This window comes from Megalobrama amblycephala, linkage group LG12, assembly GCF_018812025.1.
Source record: "Megalobrama amblycephala isolate DHTTF-2021 linkage group LG12, ASM1881202v1, whole genome shotgun sequence".
NCBI classification, from domain to species: Eukaryota; Metazoa; Chordata; class Actinopteri; order Cypriniformes; family Xenocyprididae; genus Megalobrama; species Megalobrama amblycephala.
Window position 1 is genome coordinate 24,756,458 of NC_063055.1, and position 19,602 is coordinate 24,776,059.

Below are 19,602 nucleotides of genomic sequence, written 5' to 3' on the forward strand. Positions count from 1 at the left end.
TATTAATATAACTCCGATTGAAAGTCATATACACCTAGGATGGCTTGACGGTGAGTAAAGCTTGGGGTAATTTTCATTTGAAAGTGAACTAATCCTTTAAAGCTATGATCAAATATTTTAAACAAGAATAATATTCACAAATAGGCCAAAAGTCTGAGAGCTCTAGTGGAAATTCTTCCATTGTTTTTACAATTTTACAAATTATATTATCAACAAGCATAACAATTTGAATTAAAATTATCAGCACTTCAGCCGCATAAACACTTAAAGAGCATCTTGAGCTTCAATAGAAGCAAAAAACATCTGGCCGTCTGCATAAGGAGTCACATGATCACCATATTTACTTGATTAGTGACCTAGAAATAGTGCTGAATGTGAAATATTTCTTCTGCATTGTATGTCAATAACTTTTCTTTGTTCTAAAAGTTAAAAAGTTTTCATTTATTTCCAGGTAAAAAAAAAAAAAAAAAAAAAAATTATATATATATACATATATATATATATATATATATATATATATATATATATATATATATAGTCAGACATTTGACTTGATATCATAATTATTTACATAAATATTTAAATATTAAGAAATGCTCGTTAGAAAAATGACCAGACCTGCTGAACCCAGATTTTCCTTTCAAGCTTCTTAAAATGTCCAGTTGATTTACAGGAGGAATGAGTCTTTAAGTAGAAGTAGAACAGAGAATAAACTTTTTAAACAACAGTATATCAAACCACAATAAACTGCTTAAGATAATGTTTTGTTTTGTTTTCATAAAAACAAGTTGGAAAAATATCCTAAGCACAATTAAGTATTAATATACAATAAACTGAAAAACAGCATACAATACTATTAACAAACAAATAAAAATATATTCAGTTACAATGGTCTACAGAGTGGCAAGATGATTGACTACCTGTACATTGGGACTGACACAGTCTGCTCATAAAAGTCCCATGTGGACACTAGGTCTGTCCGTGCAAGGTTTGTGGCGTAAAATCTCCAAGCAGCCTGATGGGGGAAATTCTTGAAATAAACTTTTAAGGTTGCAAATTACTTTTATAGTTATACATTACTGTACACAGTAACCACCAACATTTCTAGCCATCTAAATCAAAAGCAGCATAGATCAACCTGATGAGACTGAAAGTACAAAGATGATTCTCAATTTTTAACATAGCAAAGTTAACATCAACTAAATATGATTATAGTAGTCACACTGTAAGTTATTATTGAGCACATTTAAGTTATACAAGGCCTACAAATGCTGATTTCCTCAAAATGTGTTGTATGAATTACAGTAGAGTTATGGGTCTGACCTGGATAAGACCTGCGGCAGGGTTACGACGCTTCTCAAAATGTTTCTGCCTGTGCTGCTCTTGAACCTTCAGAGCAAAACCTGAGCCCAGGATACCCTGCAACAGAGAAAAGAGAGCAGAAAAGCAACTGTCTGTCAGCCATATATCAAGTCAGTTACTGGAGATGTTCAACATGTCATTTCAGTTTTAACTCACCGCAGGAAGAGCAAAAAAAGCTACACCGATCAAACTGAAGGTGGCAGCAATCAGACGCCCATTCCATGTGACAGGATACTTGTCCCCATAGCCGATAGTTGTAAGAGTGATCTAAAGAATAGAAATGTTTTTTTCTTAAAAATGCCATTTTTACAGCAGAGTCTATGAGTATATGCTAAGAATACAACCTAGGATGGTCATGCAGAGGTTATAGGTTCAATCACAGGTTGGGATCATGTTGTGTCCTTGAGACCAGTTTATAGGGGAATGTCTACAATGTCTACAATTAGTCACTTCAGAGAAAAATGATCTACCAAAGGAGCCTAAGAGGAGATATTTTATGGCATTAGTCCATCTGTGAAATGGATCTTTGAACAGCATCTTGTTTCAGTGTGTCATATCATTTCTTTTAATCTGATTAGATTGAGTCAGCAGGCCACTGTGGGCTTGGATGAAGCTGTTGCACCTACCAGCCCCCACCAGAGGGCGTCTGCGTAGGTCTCGAACATCTCTGCGTTGTCATCCTTCTCCACTGAGTACACCAAGAAAGATGCCAGGATGAGACAAAGGAATCCAATATACCATGCCGTGATGAGTTCCTACATTTAGGGATTGAAAATGTTACGAAAATTAAGAATCTGATGTAATACACTCCTAACCAAAAATAAAACATACCAACTTGATTCAATGCCATTACAGACATTTTTCAAACTGCTCCATGGCTCCATAATCAGAAAGAATACATTTTTGCCTTTTAGTTCATGTCTTGCAATTTGATACCATGTACACTTTCAAACGTTTGGAATTGTTAAGATTTTGAAATTTTTCTGAAAGAAGTCATGCTCAGCAACGCTCAGCAAGTCTTCAGTGTCACATGATCCTTCAGAAATCATTCTAATATGCTGATTTGATGCTCAAGAAACATTTATTATTATTAATGTTAAAAAATCAATGTTGAAAGTAGTTTAAAACTGCTTAATATTTTTGTGGAAACCATGCTACATTTTTTTTTTTCAGGATTCTTTGCTGAATAGAGATTTTTAAAACATTTATTTGGAAAAATAGCATTTATTTAACATCATAAATGTATTTAATGTCACTTTTCATCAATTTAATTCATTCTTGCTGAATAAAAGTATTAGTTTCTTTAAATTCTTACTGACCCCAAACCTTTTTAGTAGTTTATGTCTCTAAAAATTGACAATAATAATAAAAATAATCTTTTTCTTCTTATCAGTTTTCAGGGGCATATACTAATTTTTTGCTAAATAAAATGCTCTCTAGAATGATAAAGCAAGTAGCAGTCATGGTTATGATGTAAACTAAAATACTATTTTAAATATGTCCTGTCCAAATATCCTATTCAAAAGCAAGTCTCGCAATACAGGAAAGAAATTTACTTTTAAATCATTTCACGGGGTGCTTAAAGCCACTGAATAGTTTTAATAGCTGCAGACTAAATGGAGTGATAGTTTCTCCAGTAATAGAAACTAATGAATAATAATGAATTTGCTGCCCACTGACCCAAATGGCAGACTGGTGGAAATTTGCTCACTCAGTAACCTACTTAACATGAACTTTTGCAATCTCTGCGTTCAATGAGTACAGTTTTATATGTAAACACAAACATTTGTCTATACATACACACAAATGAGCTGGTGTTTCACACTTTGTCCTAACCAGGCACAATGTGATACAGTGATTGTGCTGCAGTGCACAGCATTTCCCGCTTTCAGTGTGGACAGAAAATATTCTTTTGTAAGAAAATAAGCACATCACTGGTCACCTTGCTGTGTGCGTACACCACAGATCCCAGGAGCTTCCATGTGCCACCGCGGCGGTCCATACGCAGCATTCGAAGGATCTGAAGAAACCTCAGACTCCGAATGGCGGAGGTGGCAAAAACATTCCCCTGTGAGCCAGCGGCCAGCACAGACACCGAGGCAAAAAGGACCATGATATCTGCAGAACAACAGTGTCCATTAGTTATCAGATGAAATCCCCAAGATGACTGTCACCCATTAAGACATTAGAAAGGAAATGTTTTAATGGTCTCTTCCCTCTTATCCTTCATATAATACTCTCTAACATGATGACGGCACACTTGGGCTTTGTATTTGCAGATGCTGCAAAAATCAAACATATATTCAAATAGATACTAGGTTTTCCAATCAAACGGCTTCTTAAAGGGGTAGTTCACCCATATATTATTATTCTGTCTACATTTACTCACCTCATAACTTTCTTTTTTGAATAGAACAAAAGATATTATATATTATATTATTATGTAATATCTTGTTGAAGAATGTTATGAATTTGTGCTCGACATCAGGGTGATTAAATACTGAAAGAATTGAAATTTTAGGTTAATTATTCCCATAATGTGACTAGGATCAGTTTCATATTTACTGGCATTATGTATTCTTTCAAATGCACTAATGGATTTGACATTATTCTGCTGTAGCACTGGCATCCAGCATATCAAGTGTTGTAATTCAGAGAGTGCCAACCCCTTTGCTCATTTACTGCCCCAGAAAAAAGTTGGCAAAGCAGATTTTATTGTCTCTTAAGCAGAAAGAATAGCAAGAGAGAGAGAGAAGGAAGGAAAATCAGAACAGACAAAAATAGGTAGATGATTTTCTAACCGATGATGCAGAAGGGTTTGCGTGCAAATCTCAGCCTTCCTCTCCATCCTCTGTAGCGACAGCAGCACCCGGCTGCCCAGATACGCACAATATATTCCACACCAAACACCACGATTGTCACAATTTCCTAGACAGACAGCAAACACTTTATCCACAAGTTGACATATGTTTTTGTGCTGTTATAATAGTTATATATAATATGATATCATATCATATCATATAATAACTTGACAAGTTTAATCTAATCTAATATATTTTCATGGCAAGAACAGAACTGCTTCAAATACAATGGTAAACAAACTGCTGAAAACTGTAGTTTTCAATTTGATATTTGAAAGAAATTTTCAATATGATATAATAAGCATCTTATTAACAAATAAATATAAGAAAACGTAACAAACCAACTAGCAATAATACTTATTATTATAAAGAGATGAAGTAGTACAACAGTTATGCATCAAAAATACACACAACATAGCAATGTCCAAGCTTTTATACATTAAAAGAGCACTATGTGAGTTCTTGATGGCTAATGTTACACTGACCCAAACAGATCTATAAAGTGTCATGTTCACAGCAATCCACATCAGCGCTGGATAACGTCCTACTTGTCACATTCTGTTAGAATGTGGAACAGGATCTACTGAGATCTACAGTATCTAAAATGTACACACGCAAGTCTGAAGTGTTTGATATAAAAACCTGAGAGCATCACTACCATGAAACAGCTTCCTCTTGTCAATCATGTAAAATGAGGATCAGATACAAACCAGGATGTATAAGGCACTCTCAGAGCTTTTCTTGAATTCTTTGATCGTTGCAAACACTGACAGAACCAGGCAGGAAAACACCAGCAGAAACCTGCAAGACAGGACAGAGGTAAATCATACCAGTGATTCAATGGAATGCTGAGAATTCACATGAGATATCAAAAAATGTCTGAATAAGCTCCAACTAATAGGTTTCAGTATTAGAAGTTATTCATTGATATTAAAGGTAGGGTAGGCAATTTGTTTTATAAACACTTTTTGTTATACTGGTTGAAACTCTTCCTATCCTATTATAGAAGTGGTCTAAATATTAAAACACGTACATATATCTTCTGTGGAAGTCTCAGGACCAAAATATTTTCGGTCCGAATGCAATGACAGGATGTCTTACCTGCCTGTCAACATATGTATTTCCATACCTCCGGGCACCCTGCTCATGCAGACATCACATGTCATACGCGTTCAATGAGGCTATGCAGAGTTGTAGCTAAGACTATAGATAGAAAGACGGTTCACTCCTATTTTTGTTATGAATAGGAGAAACTGCAATGCGCAATATGGCAGAAAACGTCCTGCCTTCTAAGTAAAAGAGCCAACCTGATTGATAAAGTCATTGTGTCACTGCAGCTGCCGTTAGAGGCTCCGGTTCCCATAGAAACCTGAGACTCGCACTTAGGACTGTACAGGCGCATTGACTCATCTAGCCTGAAAAATATGCTTTTCTAACGCTATTTGAGCATAAGAAACAACAGATTCTGATTTTGTTGCCGATTTGAAATATGTAATTTAATTGTGAGTTCGCCAAGCAGTTTTTGAGATTTAAGGATTCCCCCATTCAAATACATAGGACTTGGTCTTGGATGCCTGAAATAGCTGCCTGGAGGCGTTGCAAATATGGCTCCCAAGTGAACAGAGTTTCCTTGAAAGGGACTTTGGTTGTAGACAGTCATCGAGTGCCGCAAACAAGCAGCAGCCGCCCATCACAGTTCCTCCTGAACCAAAACAAGCTTATACTGTGTTTACGCCATGTCATAATCGTAATTGCGACATGGCAACCGGTGATGTTCTACCTGGAGCTGTTCATGTCCTCAGACTCGGATTTATGCATTTCTATGTCAACACTATCAAAGTCGAAATGAATTTGCAGCAGTCAGGTGGTACAAGTAAGAGCTCTGTAAGTTGTTTGCATTCATTATTATTGTAATGTGATGTGCTTTGAGACATGAGGTAATTTAACGCTGTCTCTAGTCTCGTGACACTTTGCAGACTCTGCTGTGTGCGTTCATGTGTTTTGAAGGAAGCATAGCTTTAGAGAGCACTCTGAAGGGAGGACGGGATCTCATGCATTCAAAGCTAGATTGCTATTGCTAGCCTCTCTGAAATTGCCTACCCTACCTTTAATTTGTTTTGGACAGAGCAGTACATGTATATTCATGAAGGACACCGAGTTTAGCCACTTAATTGGAATCGGGCCCTCTTGGGCCTATCGCTGGTTTCGTGATCTATGAGGAAAAATACTGGCTTGAGAGAGTCAAGATTCCTTGGAGAGTTCCTGACACTCTGTAGTTAAACTCAGAGATAAATCCCTGAAGAGAGAGAGAGAGAGAGAGAGAGAGAAAGAGAGTGAAGTGAAATGAGACTAAAATAGCTGAAAGTCTCATTAGCATAAAACCTCACTGGGCCTCACACCCATGCACAGTGAGAGAAAATATGATGACAGATAAAAACATTGACATAAAACATTGGGGTGCCTGAAATAGACAATACTCTGAACTGATATCCATAGGTACCGGGAGACTTCGAAAACATTTTACTGCAGCGGTTTTGCCCTGATTGATTCATACCATTATATCAGCAACAAACAGTGATTTGTGAGATGTGGCACTGTGTGATGAAGTTAAATGTCAGGGAATCGCAAGCATCACACAATCAATGAAAGTGCTTGAATGACTAGTGCAATATCTTCAGTAAATGGGAAAAAAACACTCATGTGTCTTGCACTGAGGAGAGGCTTCCGTCGGGCCACTCTGCCATAAAGCCCCGACTGGTGGAGGGCTGCAGTGATGGTTGACTTTCTACAACTTTCTCCCATCTCCCGACTGCATCTCTGGAGCTCAGCCACAGTGATCTTTGGGTTCTTCTTTACCTCTCTCACCAAGGCTCTTCTCCCCCGATAGCTCAGTTTGGCCGGACGGCCAGCTCTAGGAAGGGTTCTGGTCGTCCCAAACGTCTTCCATTTAAGAATTATTTTTTTGTAACCTTGGTCAGATCTGTGACTTGCCACAATTCTGTCTCTGAGCTCTTCAGGCAGTTCCTTTGACCTCATGATTCTCATTTGCTCTGACATGCACTGTGAGCTGTAAGGTCTTATATAGACAGGTGTGTGGCTTTCCTAATCAAGTCTGAATCAGTATAATCAAACACAGCTAGACTCAAATGAAGGCGTAGAACCATCTCAAGGATCATCAGAAGAAATGGACAGCACCTGTGTTAAATATATGAGCGTCACAGCAAAGGGTCTGAATACTTAGGACCATTATGATATTTCAGTTTTTCTTTTTTAATAAATCTGCAAAAATGTCAACAATTCTGTGTTTTTCTGTCAATATGGGGTGCTGTGTGTACATTAATGAGGAAAAAAAATTTAAATGATTTTAGCAAATGGCTGCAATATAACAAAGAGTGAAACATTTAAGGGGGTCTGAATACTTTCCGTACCCACTGTATATATTTATTAAAATAGAAAAAAAGGTTATTTTAAACTGTAATAATATTTCACAGTATTACAGATTTTACTATTTTGATCAAATAAATGCAGACTTGAGCATAAGAGACTTCTGTCACAAACATTAAAAAATCTTATACAGGCCCCAAATTTTTGAATGTTCGTGTATATATTCTTGTGTAAATTTCTGGTCGTTTCAGGTGACATTGGCTTCAAATGTAATCTTTTAACAAAGCTTTAATTCTCCTTTTTCATTTCAGTGGAGAATTTCTGTAACCTTCTGTAACGCTCCTTCGAGCAACGTGGTAAATGAACTGCACATAGCACACACTGTATCATGGAGGGGGTGAGATTTCCATTTCATGATGGAAGACAATTTTCCTACCATCCTTACTTGCACAATTTCATCAACCAAGGGCAAAGAACAGCCTATAACTGAGCTTGCCTTCCTAATCAGTCTGTTTTTGTCCTTCACAGAAATCCCTCCACTCCAGCAAACCACAGCATAAAAGATTACAGATGCCACTACAGTGTCATAAAAAGTCCTTAACAATATTCAACACACCCCAAAAGATCTCAAATGTCTCAACAAGTGAGTAAGACTCTGGCCCTTTTTTGTACAAGTAATTCATGTGATCACACCAGTCCAACCTGTTATTTAAGTAGACCCCCAGATATCTGTAAGATTTCACAATTTCAATATCCACTCCTTCAATATTTACAGGAAGTATAGACTGTTTTTTCTTTTGGAAATCTATATAACTTAATACTTATACTATATAACTTATACTATATACTCAATATATCATAATTTATTTCAAACAGAGGAGTGCACTTTGTAGAGTGCTGACTATGCTGTTCCTCTATAAGATAAATCTTTTCCAAGTTGCTGTTGAATGATTGTAGAAGTGTCAGGTATAATAGACAACCTCTCCACTAGGGTGCTTCTTGCCCCTGGTATTAAAATTAAATGTCATAATAGAAATTAATCTGCTAATTTGAAACAATCAAACAGAAGGAGATCAGTGAAACAGACTGGTCCTAAAGGGAATGAGGCCATTAATAAAGGTGGGAAACAGAGGATTAGAAAGCCAGTGGTAGGTAAATCAGCTGAAATGAGAATCCTCAAAGGAAATCTTTACTCATGAAGCATGGACAAAAAAATATGCTGAGTCATACAGAAACAGTGACATCAGGAACATGTCACATTATAAGAAACCTTCCCCCTGCTTTCTTGCTCTCAGACAGTTTAAACTTTATAAAGGGCTCCAGGGGATAAGGACGTATTTTAATATGAACTTTCCCAGAAATCACATTGACAAACCGTGGTATTTTAGGAGCAGCTGAATGTACTGTAAGTTCCTATATACTTTACTGATACTGATGACTGACCTATGCAAATTACTGATCTTTGCATTTGCAAATCTCTAAGATCTAAATGTATTGCCTTTAGATGAAGGACTTTGTAAATGTTGCCAGAACATTTGCTTTAAAAGTGCAAACTAGGAAAATCTAATTAGAGATTTACAATCTCATCTGGACAGACTGACCACAGAGGCATCAAACACAAGCTTAATAATACTGAAATTATCTCAGCAACTATAAAGCGTTATGACACACACTATTTGTAATACTGCTGAACCCTTGAGCATTATACATAAGGATCATATAAAGATCACTTAAATATACAATAAAACAAATCATTAAGCCCTTTTGTCTTTGTCTCAGACTGGTCATTGCTCTTGATGCTGGCAACGGCTACAGACTAATCTGGAAATGTAAGGCGGACCAGAGTAGAGTAGAGTAGAGTATATGGGCCTGTCGAACAGAGAGACAGCAAGGACACATGGTTTGAGTCAGCAGCAAATAAGGTAATCTAGTAATCAATTTAAAGGTAGGGTAGGCAATTTGTTTTATAAACACTTTTTGTTATACTGGTTGAAACTCTCTTCACATAGCAATCAATAATAGAAGCGGTCTAAATATTAAAACACATACATATATCTTCTGTGGAAGTCTCAGGACCAAAAAAATGTTCGTCCAATCATTGCATTCGGGCCTGTCAACAAAATATACTGTCTTTAAGTTGTTTCTACATTCATTTGGAGAGTAATTGTGAAATGATTACAATATAAAAATATTAAAAACTCCAATGTTTATAATTTCAATTAATTACAGAAAAAATGTGAGTAGTTAATTTTTGCATCGACTGACAGTCACACTACGTTAAAAAGTGCCAAAACTGTATTTATTGTTTGAATTTCATAATAAAAATGACAGAATTTTGAAGCTGAGACTTTGTTTCATATCAAAAGTAACAAATCACAAAGCTTACTGCGATTTATTCGATGCTCACCAAGACTGCATTTATTTGACCAAAAATACAGTAAAAACTATTAAAAGATTTTTTCTAACTCCAAACGTTTGTACAGTATAAAGTTTATTATATATTAGAATATATTAGAATATTTTATTCTTAACCTCTTAACTGACTATCATCAAAGACTATAGAATAACACAAGACGTGTCACTCTTTTGAATGGGAGAAAGTGTAACGTGCAATATGGCGGAATAAGTCCCGCCTTCTAAAAGCCAATCGCCGACTGGTAAAGTCATCGCGTCACTTCAGCGGCCATTAGAATCACCGGTTTCTATAGAAACAGTCAGACGCGCGCCCCCAAAGAGACGCGCATTTAGGTCTGCGCATGCGCATTAGCTTGATCCAGCCTGAAAAAAATACAGGTTTTTTGTCATGACTCGAGCGTTTAGAAACTATATTTATGAGTCGGTTGTTGTTAGATTTCATTGGTGATTTCAAATATGAATTTTAATCATAAGGTTGACGAACAGTTTTGGAGAATCTGATGTTTCCCCATTCAAAGAGATAGGAGCTGCATGATGCCCAGGATGCCCGAGAGGCGTTTCAAAGATGGCCGCCGAGTGAAATGACTTGTCTTAAAGGGACTTTGCTATCATGAGCAAAATGACGTTGCATATACAATAAGTATTTAATACTTATTGTAACAAATACTCTGACTTGCATATCAAACACACCAGCATTCACACCAGTATCTCCTTGGACCCTTTTCCTTAAGCCTGAGAAATAAAGGCTTAGCTGAGTCTGTACAGCATGCAAAGTGCTATCTCTGCATTTAATGCTTGTGAAAGAGAGAGAGAAAAAAACACTTAGAATAAGAAGCCAAAGTCAGCACACAGCACTCCACTAAGTACGTGTGTGTGTGTGTGTGTGTGTGTGTGTGTGTGTGTGTGTGTGTGTGTGTGTGTGTGTGTGTGTGTGTGTGTGTGTGTGTGTGTGTGTGTGCACTAGACAGAGTCAAATAAGGGTGGTGACTGTATAAATAATGTATCTTCAGAACTTCCACATTCATGTCTCAGGCTGAATTGGGAGTCTTCTATGAGGGTTGCATGACCAGTAGAGCAGACAAAGACATTACAGCCACTCAGCTCATGCTCCAGCATCTCTGTTGTTATGATGCTGCATTATGACAGATTGGTTTATAGGCTTCATAAGAGATAAATGGATCTCAAAGACATTTCAGGTAATGGAACTCTGGAAGCTCCATGTGTTTCTAAAAGGCTAGATAAGAAGTGATGCTACACCTTGCCTTGAGATTGTATGGATCAATCACATCTCTTTATCTCTTTAGCAGGGATTTGTAAGGATTCCTATTGGACTGTCATACTTAATCAGTCGTATACAATGTTAATGGTATCTCCTAGTAAATTCCAACATTACACAAAATAAACACAAGGTCTTTGCAACAAACAGTTACCATTAGGACTATTATGATTACTAATAACATCAAAAAGGAATTTGAAAACTCTTTAAAACTTTTGATATTTTACAATACTGACCAATGTTTATGTGGATTTTTAGAGGCATATTAGGATTCGGAGAGGCTTTAATTCATTTACAGCAATGCAAAACATGCTTCAACAATTTCCACTGCCCAGTGTTTTTAAACCGACCAGACGGCATAAGTTGAATGCACACTAGGGCTGTGTCAAATTGAATGCACACTAGGGCTGTGACGGTGGCAAATTTTTACTACCGCGGTGGTAAATCACCAACAACCGCCGGTGTTGCGGTGGTGGGGTGCCAAGGGGGGCGGGGTTTATATATATATATTTTGTGTTAGACTTGCGTTTCGCCGTCATTTTGATGGACAGGATCGTAAAAAACACTCCACGACCGTGGTGACAACTTCATGCGGTTGTCATGCCTACCGTCACAGCCCTTCAGTTCAGTACATGGAAATGACATACAGTGAGTCTCAAACTCCATTGTTTCCTCCTTATATAAATCTCATTTGTTTAAAAGATCTCCGAAGAACAGGCGAATCTCAACATAACACCGACTGTTACGTAACAGTCGGGATCATTAATATGTACGCCCCCAATATTTGCATATGCCAGCCCACGTTTCCAACATTATAAAAGGCATTAGACAAGGGCAGCCAGTATTAACGTCTGGATGTGCACAGCTGAATCATCAGACTAGGTAAGCAAGCAAGAACAATAGCGAAAAATGGCAGATGGAGCAATAACAACTGACATGATCCATGATAACATGATATTTTTAGTGATATTTGTAAACTGTCTTTCTAAATGTTTCATTAGCATGTTGCTAATGTACTGTTAAATGTGGTTAAAGTTAGCATCGGTTATTACTGTATTCACGGAGACAAGAGCCGTCGCTATTTTCATTTTTAAACACTTGCAGTCTGTATAATTCATAAACACAACTTCATTCTTTATAAATCTCTCCAACAGTGTAGCATTACCCGTTAGCCACGGAGCACTATCAAACTCATTCAAAATCAGAAGTAAACAATATCCGACGCATGCATGCCGCATGCATGACGAACACTTTGTAAAGATCCATTTTGAGGGTTATATTAGCTGTGTAAACTTTAAGGCACTGTTTAAGGCAAGCGCGAGCTCTGTGGGCAGAGAGCACGGGATTTAAAGGGGCCGCAGCATAAAATCGGCACGTTTATAATGATGCCCCAAAATAGGCAGTTAAAAAAATTAATTAAAAAAACCTATGGGGTATTTTGAGCTGAAACTTCACAGACACATTCAGGGGACACCTTAGACTTATATTACATCTTTTAAAAACATAATCTAGGGCACCTTTAAAATTTTGCTTTTGCAATGCAGTAAATGGTAATTTTGACTTTAGAACAACGAAACTCATCTCATGCAATTTTTATGGTTATACATTCAAGTTTTTCTGTTTGATTTTGCAATGCAGTACATTGACAAGCAGAATCACCCCAGGACAATGGAAGCAGATCAAAAACAAGGTTAGTTTTATAAGGCTTTTATAAAGACATAAGCTACTTATACAGATGGTGTGTTGTTATATCTGTCAAATCTTTTCAGGAATAACTTTTTGTATTCTGTTGTTTCAGAATGTTCCATCCACAACAGTTGGCCGGCTCTGTTGACTGTGGGGTCTTCATGTTAATGTTAAGATTAAGTTAATGGTAAGAATAAGAAGGGAAAGTTAAACGTTTTTAAAAATGTATGAATCTTTCTTTTTATTAGAATGAAAACAAACATGAGGGCTTTTCACACTTGAAATATTGGGTGATTGTTAACCCCAGGTAAACAGAATCCTGGGTTATCTTGATTCACGTTTCACACTGATCATCATTTACCTGGGGTTAACAATTAATCCTGAGTATTCATACGCAGTGTTTCACACTGTACATTACTAAACCCTGGGTTAACGTCCTTATTAGCGTATTTGCAGTGTCAGTATCACTGATTGGACAAACAAAGCACACGATATGTTCACATAAATGCTCAGGCATTGCACATCCTCATATTACATATAGTCAACGTCACTATCAAGTTTATCCTGAATGGACTTTTCAGACTATAAAAGAATTAAACTGTATTTTCTAAACTGCAATTGTTGCATTTTCTGTCAGCATTTGTTGTTTTTTCTTTCCAATGCTGAATTTTGTATTTATATACAAAGCACAGTATTTCTGTGACTGTCAAAAGCATGTTAATATACAAGTGTTACTTTATCCACGGTTAAAAGTGGTGTTTAGAACGACGATAACCCTGGGTTAAGTGCAGTGTGAAAATTGAATTGCTTGCCTTTTTAAAAAAATTTAAACTGAACACGATTAATTAATTTTATTAGTGACAGGATATGATTTATACCTCCAATATATAAACATGAGAAAAACAGAATGTCAAAACTTTGTTATACATGCTATGCTACATCCTGACAACAACACAAAGTATTGTTAAATACACTTCCAACATTTCATCCAATTTGTTTGTACCCTTCTCTCATGAAGGAGCCACAGATCAATTTTGTTCGATTTGTTCACAGATTGTTCAATTTACTCTCTTTGATTTGATTTTGTAATTTTTTAGAGCAAAGCACAGCTAGTATATGATGCTTTTGCTACTTAGGGGGAAAAGTACATTTTATTAAAATTAAATAACTTTTGTGTTTTGTTTTTGGGTTTAATGGATCTGAATTTGCTAAATTCATGTAATCTAGTGTACAACTGTGTAATGTGTATTTTGTACTATGGAAAAATGGTTCATCAAGACGCAGCAGGCCAGCTTCACATGCGCTCCGAAATGGAGACAAACTTAGGACGTCCACCCTACCTTTTACCTTTGCATGTAATCGAGGCACACCTCCTTTTGGGACACACCGCTGGAGATATAGCTAATATATTTGAAGTGTGCGAGAGAACAATTCGTAAAAGGATGGCACAGCATTGGATAAGGTCATTTATAACATTCTGTCAGCTGTACGTTTTGATTATGGAGGCAACGGTAAACGGTATGGTGGACGTCCCATGTTTGTCTACATCCATATCAGCACTGAGCTGAACTAAATCATCGAATGCACATTCCAAACGAAACAAAAGGTAGTCGCTTGGTGCATGATCTATATCATTTGCTATTAAACGCAAATCATTAGTAATGATATTTAAAAACCCGCCATATTTAACAGAACTAGTATCCACAGTAGTACAGCAGTAACAATAACGATCCTGTTTAATCAATCCTGCATTGAGAGAGGTTAGGTCCACCTAACTTATTAACATACGTACACAGAAATACAGAAATAAATGTAGAAATAAATAAATGTAGAAATACTTAAATAAATGTAGAAAAAATGTAGTATAACACTAATGGCATTTATTTATTCATTCATTCATTTATTTAACATTTATTCATTTAATTCTACGTATTTATTAAAAAATTTATACTTAAGTCATTTCTCATCCTCCATATTTGTGTGTGTACATATCTATCACTTCAGTTAGATCGTTTTAATAAAATATTTGACATTAACATGATTTTAAACTTTAAAACGCTCCAAATGGAGCAATGCCTACGAAGATACATTTGCTCTGCCCACTTCCGCCCTCAGACTGTCGGTCTGGCGCCGCAGACTCTCATGACGTATGGTTCTGCGGTTCAGTGTTCTAAGGTGTGCAGTTATTTTCAGGGAAATGCACGGCTAAAGTAGTTCTAGCAGGTTTTGACCGCATTGCAGTTTCACATCACTTCACCAAACGATTTCAGTTATTTCAGTATGTCCTTACAGCCTACAACCACAAAAGAAACAAAACCCACAATGACACCGACCAAGCAAATAAATATAGTAAATAATAAGATGAAAACGACAAATTATTGTCATGGTTTTTGCCACAAAATGCATTTTATTGTGTCCTGAAAGCGCATACTCCCTCCTGCTCTCTCTCTTGAAATCAAACGTACACACGTCAGTACTGTAAAGTACGGACACTCACTCGCACTTTCTGACGAATTAATCAGTTAAATAGTTCGGCAACTTAAAAGCTACATGACATTTCTCACCAGCAAAAGTAATAACTGTGCGGTTCTTGAGGTAGATAAACTTTGCTATTGAGACACTGCTGCCATGAGAGACGCACAGACTCAGGTAGGCTAAAATTCACATATGCTTATTCTCTGTCTCTCTCTCAACTGCGTTAATAACTGTATCAACTGTATTAAGGCAGGAACACACCTAGCCGACGCCAACGAACTAGTGGCAACGAAAGCAGACTGTGGGGTTGGCTCACGTTGGCAGCGTCTGGGTCCAAAGTTGCCCTGACACACCAAACCGACCCTCGACAGCCAACGGCCAAGTAGAACGTCCGTTCTGCGCCTGCGTAAGATTAAATGCCTTTCTGTACCAGCAGGTGGCAGTAGCTGAACAATCAGAACCAATCAGAATGATCAGATGGCCCAACGACCTCCAACACCGATTGTCAATTGTCTGATGCCGCATGTCGAATCAGCCCAAAAAAAGCTGAAAAGGACCAACTTAAAGGTGCAGTATGTAAGAATTCTGTCCGGTAGAGGTCGCTAGAGGCCTATTCAAAACAAAGGCGTAGCTTGATGACGCCACATTTGAGCGCAGAATCTTGGGACATGTGGTCTCCAGCTCAACGTACGGTGCAAAGAATAGGGGTAGGACTCGGGAAGAAATCATGTTCATGGATGCGATTATTAACGTTACTGTAGTATGAAGCAGAGCAGGACAGAGTGTTGTGGGAGCTGAACGAGGCCGCTGGAGCGAATGCGCAACACACGCATCACAAGCAGCGGAACTTTTATTATGCCACAGTTGCCGGCACTGCTTCCGCTTTTCCGGTCATGAGTATGAGGTAACGCAGCTCTGTTTATCATATTAGATACATTTGAGTGTGTTAAATGATTTTATAACGTTACTCTGTGCGTTTTGCTCGGTGGCTGCTGTGAGACACTTGTTTGAGACACGCTGCAGTAAGCTAGATCAATTTTAGAATATCATATTAAATATAGGATGTGTTGATAAATGGCATGCAATTAATTTTAAAATGCATTGTATGATAGAGAAAATGCTGTATTACTGTTACTAAAAATAAAACTGCATCTGATTATGCTATGTTAGCTACTTGACAAATACAATTTGTATAACGCTAATAAAATTACCATTTTGCCAACGAATACAACTTTAGTTGAACTCTACTATACTATATTGTCATAACATAATGAAAGAGTTTGCTTTTACACACACAAGATGTTCTGTGCAATTTCATAATGACAGGGTTTGAAATGAAGACCTGTAAAATGCAGGTAAAAGCCAACTGTGGAGGGTAACGATGTCAAATCAATACGCTAGGCAATTTGGCAGATTGTTTCACAAATTATGTTCACTCAATATGCTGGCGAAGTTTATGTAATCTGTAATCATAAATCAATATGAATATTAAATGTAGCTAGAATATAAATAGGCTATAGTTTTTTTTGTTTGTTTGTTTTTTTGGCGGGCGGGGTTCGGGATATCTCACATCTTTCTCACCTTTTTCACCCCTGGTGTGTTTGCATCCCTGGATATTGTAAGTACTTAAGTAGCTAACACTGGCCTAGTGGTTTTTGGATATTTTACTGCAAAATTATTACATATTGCACCTTTAAGCCGACGGTGCGGAACACACTGAGAAAACTTAGTCGGCCGACCGTCAGCATGGTGTGCTCCTGCCTTTAGTCTGCTATCGAGGCTCAAGCCTCCGTTACTAGTCCGTAAATGACGTTTTGGAATTAGCAAAGGAGGCTTGGGGTGAGATGCGTAAGAAATTACACACACACAAGAGTGTGTGTGTAATTTCTGACAAATGTCTTGAAATACAACATCTGAACAGTGTCTAGAGGCGTAAGTAGGTAGGTAACCGTAGTATAAGCTGAACAATTGACGATGGGCCGTTGAATTCTTAGAAAATAATGCACACCAGAGGTGGTAATGCGACTTACTCATTAATAATATACAATATCCAGCAGGATTCAAAGATTGAAAACAATCAATGGGGGAAATTCAGTTTATCCAGAAGGCTCTTATTTGATTCTGGTTCCAATTTAGTCTACTAACAGAAGTAGGCTACTTGAGTAGTGTTTCTACAGCACCTTGTTGTTAGAGCATTTCTAGCATTTCACGTTAGGCCTGCCATATTTTCTTAGTAAACAGTAATTTATGTACTGTACACATTAACTACATCTACCCTACTACATTCAAGTACATAGTATTTACAGTATACGCTACATATGTACAACAACAATAGTAGTAATGTCAGTTACTTGGTACTTTGTGTATTGTTTTGATCCTCATTTGGTTGGAAATGTAAACTAAATGTACTGTACCTGTGGTTGTAGTCCACGCAAGCGTGATTACAGATTTCTTCATACAGTAGTTTTCGGCATGCGTTTCAATTAACGTAATTTAGGTAAATTTCCACTTCATCCAGCTCTGTTTTTGTTATCGATGTCCTGAAAGGCTTCAGGATTCAGACCGACTTGCTGGCCGATTCATTATACACATCTGACCCAAGCGCTGATTTTAATGTAAACAGCTGACAAAAAAAAAAAAACGTTTCTCGTCGTCAAAAACACTAGTTTTGCGTCTGTTAATTCGATACAGACTGTCTTTTGAGTTGACGTGTGTATTTTTCATGGTCTAGCGCCATGACCGCCAAGTTTAAGACGCAAGGCAATGTAAAAGTAGTCCTACTTAAACTTTTAAAGAATGTCTCGATAGAACATTATTCCCCTCTATTCAGTTGATTAACCACTTTTGAACGCAAGAACGCGTCTACCTGCTCTTGGTGAATTTCAGCCAATCATTTTCGCGAAAGTTACATCACCTCATCAATATTCATAAGCTAGACCGATAATGTTTAAAATGTGTCCCCTCACTTTCAGTTTCCAGATCGTTCCTACACCCCAGCGACGCCCCCGTTTGCTCCACTGGCACTGTTTTCCCCCTGGCATGCATTTCAAAATTGTTGCCGGTGTTGTGTGGAGCAAACACGAGCGCGCTGACGCGGTACAGGAGCTGACCGGTGCTGAAACCGCTGCCTGATGATACTGTGGGTGCACTGCTTCGAGTCTACAGTAGGCTATGCATCATTAATACTCTGAACACTTTCCAACGTCCCAGGTTATGAAATATGCACAGCTGTGAAAAGCTCATTTGGCGGTCTGATTCTGAATGAATCTTTGACATAACTATACAGACAAACTTTTACATATTTTCGCACTGACGCTCTGCGACAAAAGCTGCAGGCAGGCCGACAATATCTCAAACTTTCAGCATTCTGGGCGGTGCAGCACAGCAGCATCTCTGTCGGTAAGGTGGGTGATTCCCACGCCGCGCAGTAACACGAATCACATACTCACACATAAGCGTGGTAAATGAACGCCCAGCCGCGGGGTCTTTCCAGTGCATTGTAAAGGAAATTTTGCAGTCTGCGATAACGCGCGTTTCTTTTGTGAGCTTTGCTCCCCCTGGAGATGCTGGACCTCGGTCTGCACAGGATGCTGCCCCGTTTTGTGCTATCGGAACCGGCGATGAGAAGTGCCCCGTCTCGGCTCGTCTCCGCAGCCCCGGGGTCCAGTCCCACAAAGCCGACTTTCAGTTTCTTCTCCCCTGACGAAGGGTGATAAACTTCGCCGTTGGCGGTTTTTTTCACCATCCTTACAGTTTGACAGATCCAAACGAGTGTGTAAAGTAGTCGTGGGCAGACATTGCCGAACCGGGGTGTGTTCTGTAGTGCGGTGGTCTCGTACTAAAAGCCAATTGAAACGCTAAGGCGAAACTGCAATGGGTAGTCCTTTATCTTTACGTCTTCCGGCTCTTACACGAGCCTCTTTAATGTTTCAGCAGTCAGGTTTTGGATGAAGGGGCTGATGTGACAAATTGTTTCAAGTACTAAATAATTAGAAAGCTAGCTAAATCATTCAAGAAAGGAAAGAGAACTTTGCACTGCTAAATCCTTAACGCCCCTCCAAACAGCAGAATGGAGACAAGAAGCTTATTCCAGGTTGTTGTTGCCAGTAAAAGGGGACGTTTACCTGAAGCAAACCTATAAAG

At 38.0% G+C, this 19,602-nt stretch overlaps 1 protein-coding gene across 4 annotated transcripts in view; it reads right to left on the reverse strand.

Moving 5' to 3' along the window:
- The window catches only part of kcnq2a (potassium voltage-gated channel, KQT-like subfamily, member 2a), a 39,883-nt gene extending 20,364 nt beyond the window's left edge, over window positions 1–19,519 (reverse strand). For all 4 annotated transcript variants that reach the window (XM_048209924.1, XM_048209922.1, XM_048209923.1 and 1 more), the window contains exons 1-9: window positions 18,909–19,519; window positions 4,934–5,024; window positions 4,164–4,290; window positions 3,305–3,480; window positions 1,989–2,117; window positions 1,519–1,629; window positions 1,324–1,419; window positions 921–1,015; window positions 619–684 (exon numbers count right to left, since the gene is read on the reverse strand). In XM_048209924.1, the coding sequence (XP_048065881.1) occupies window positions 619–684; window positions 921–1,015; window positions 1,324–1,419; window positions 1,519–1,629; window positions 1,989–2,117; window positions 3,305–3,480; window positions 4,164–4,290; window positions 4,934–5,024; window positions 18,909–19,204 (1,187 nt within the window). In that variant the 5' untranslated portion in view covers window positions 19,205–19,519. The remainder of the gene's footprint in view (window positions 1–618; window positions 685–920; window positions 1,016–1,323; window positions 1,420–1,518; window positions 1,630–1,988; window positions 2,118–3,304; window positions 3,481–4,163; window positions 4,291–4,933; window positions 5,025–18,908) is intronic.
- Window positions 19,520–19,602: the final 83 nt, after the last annotated feature.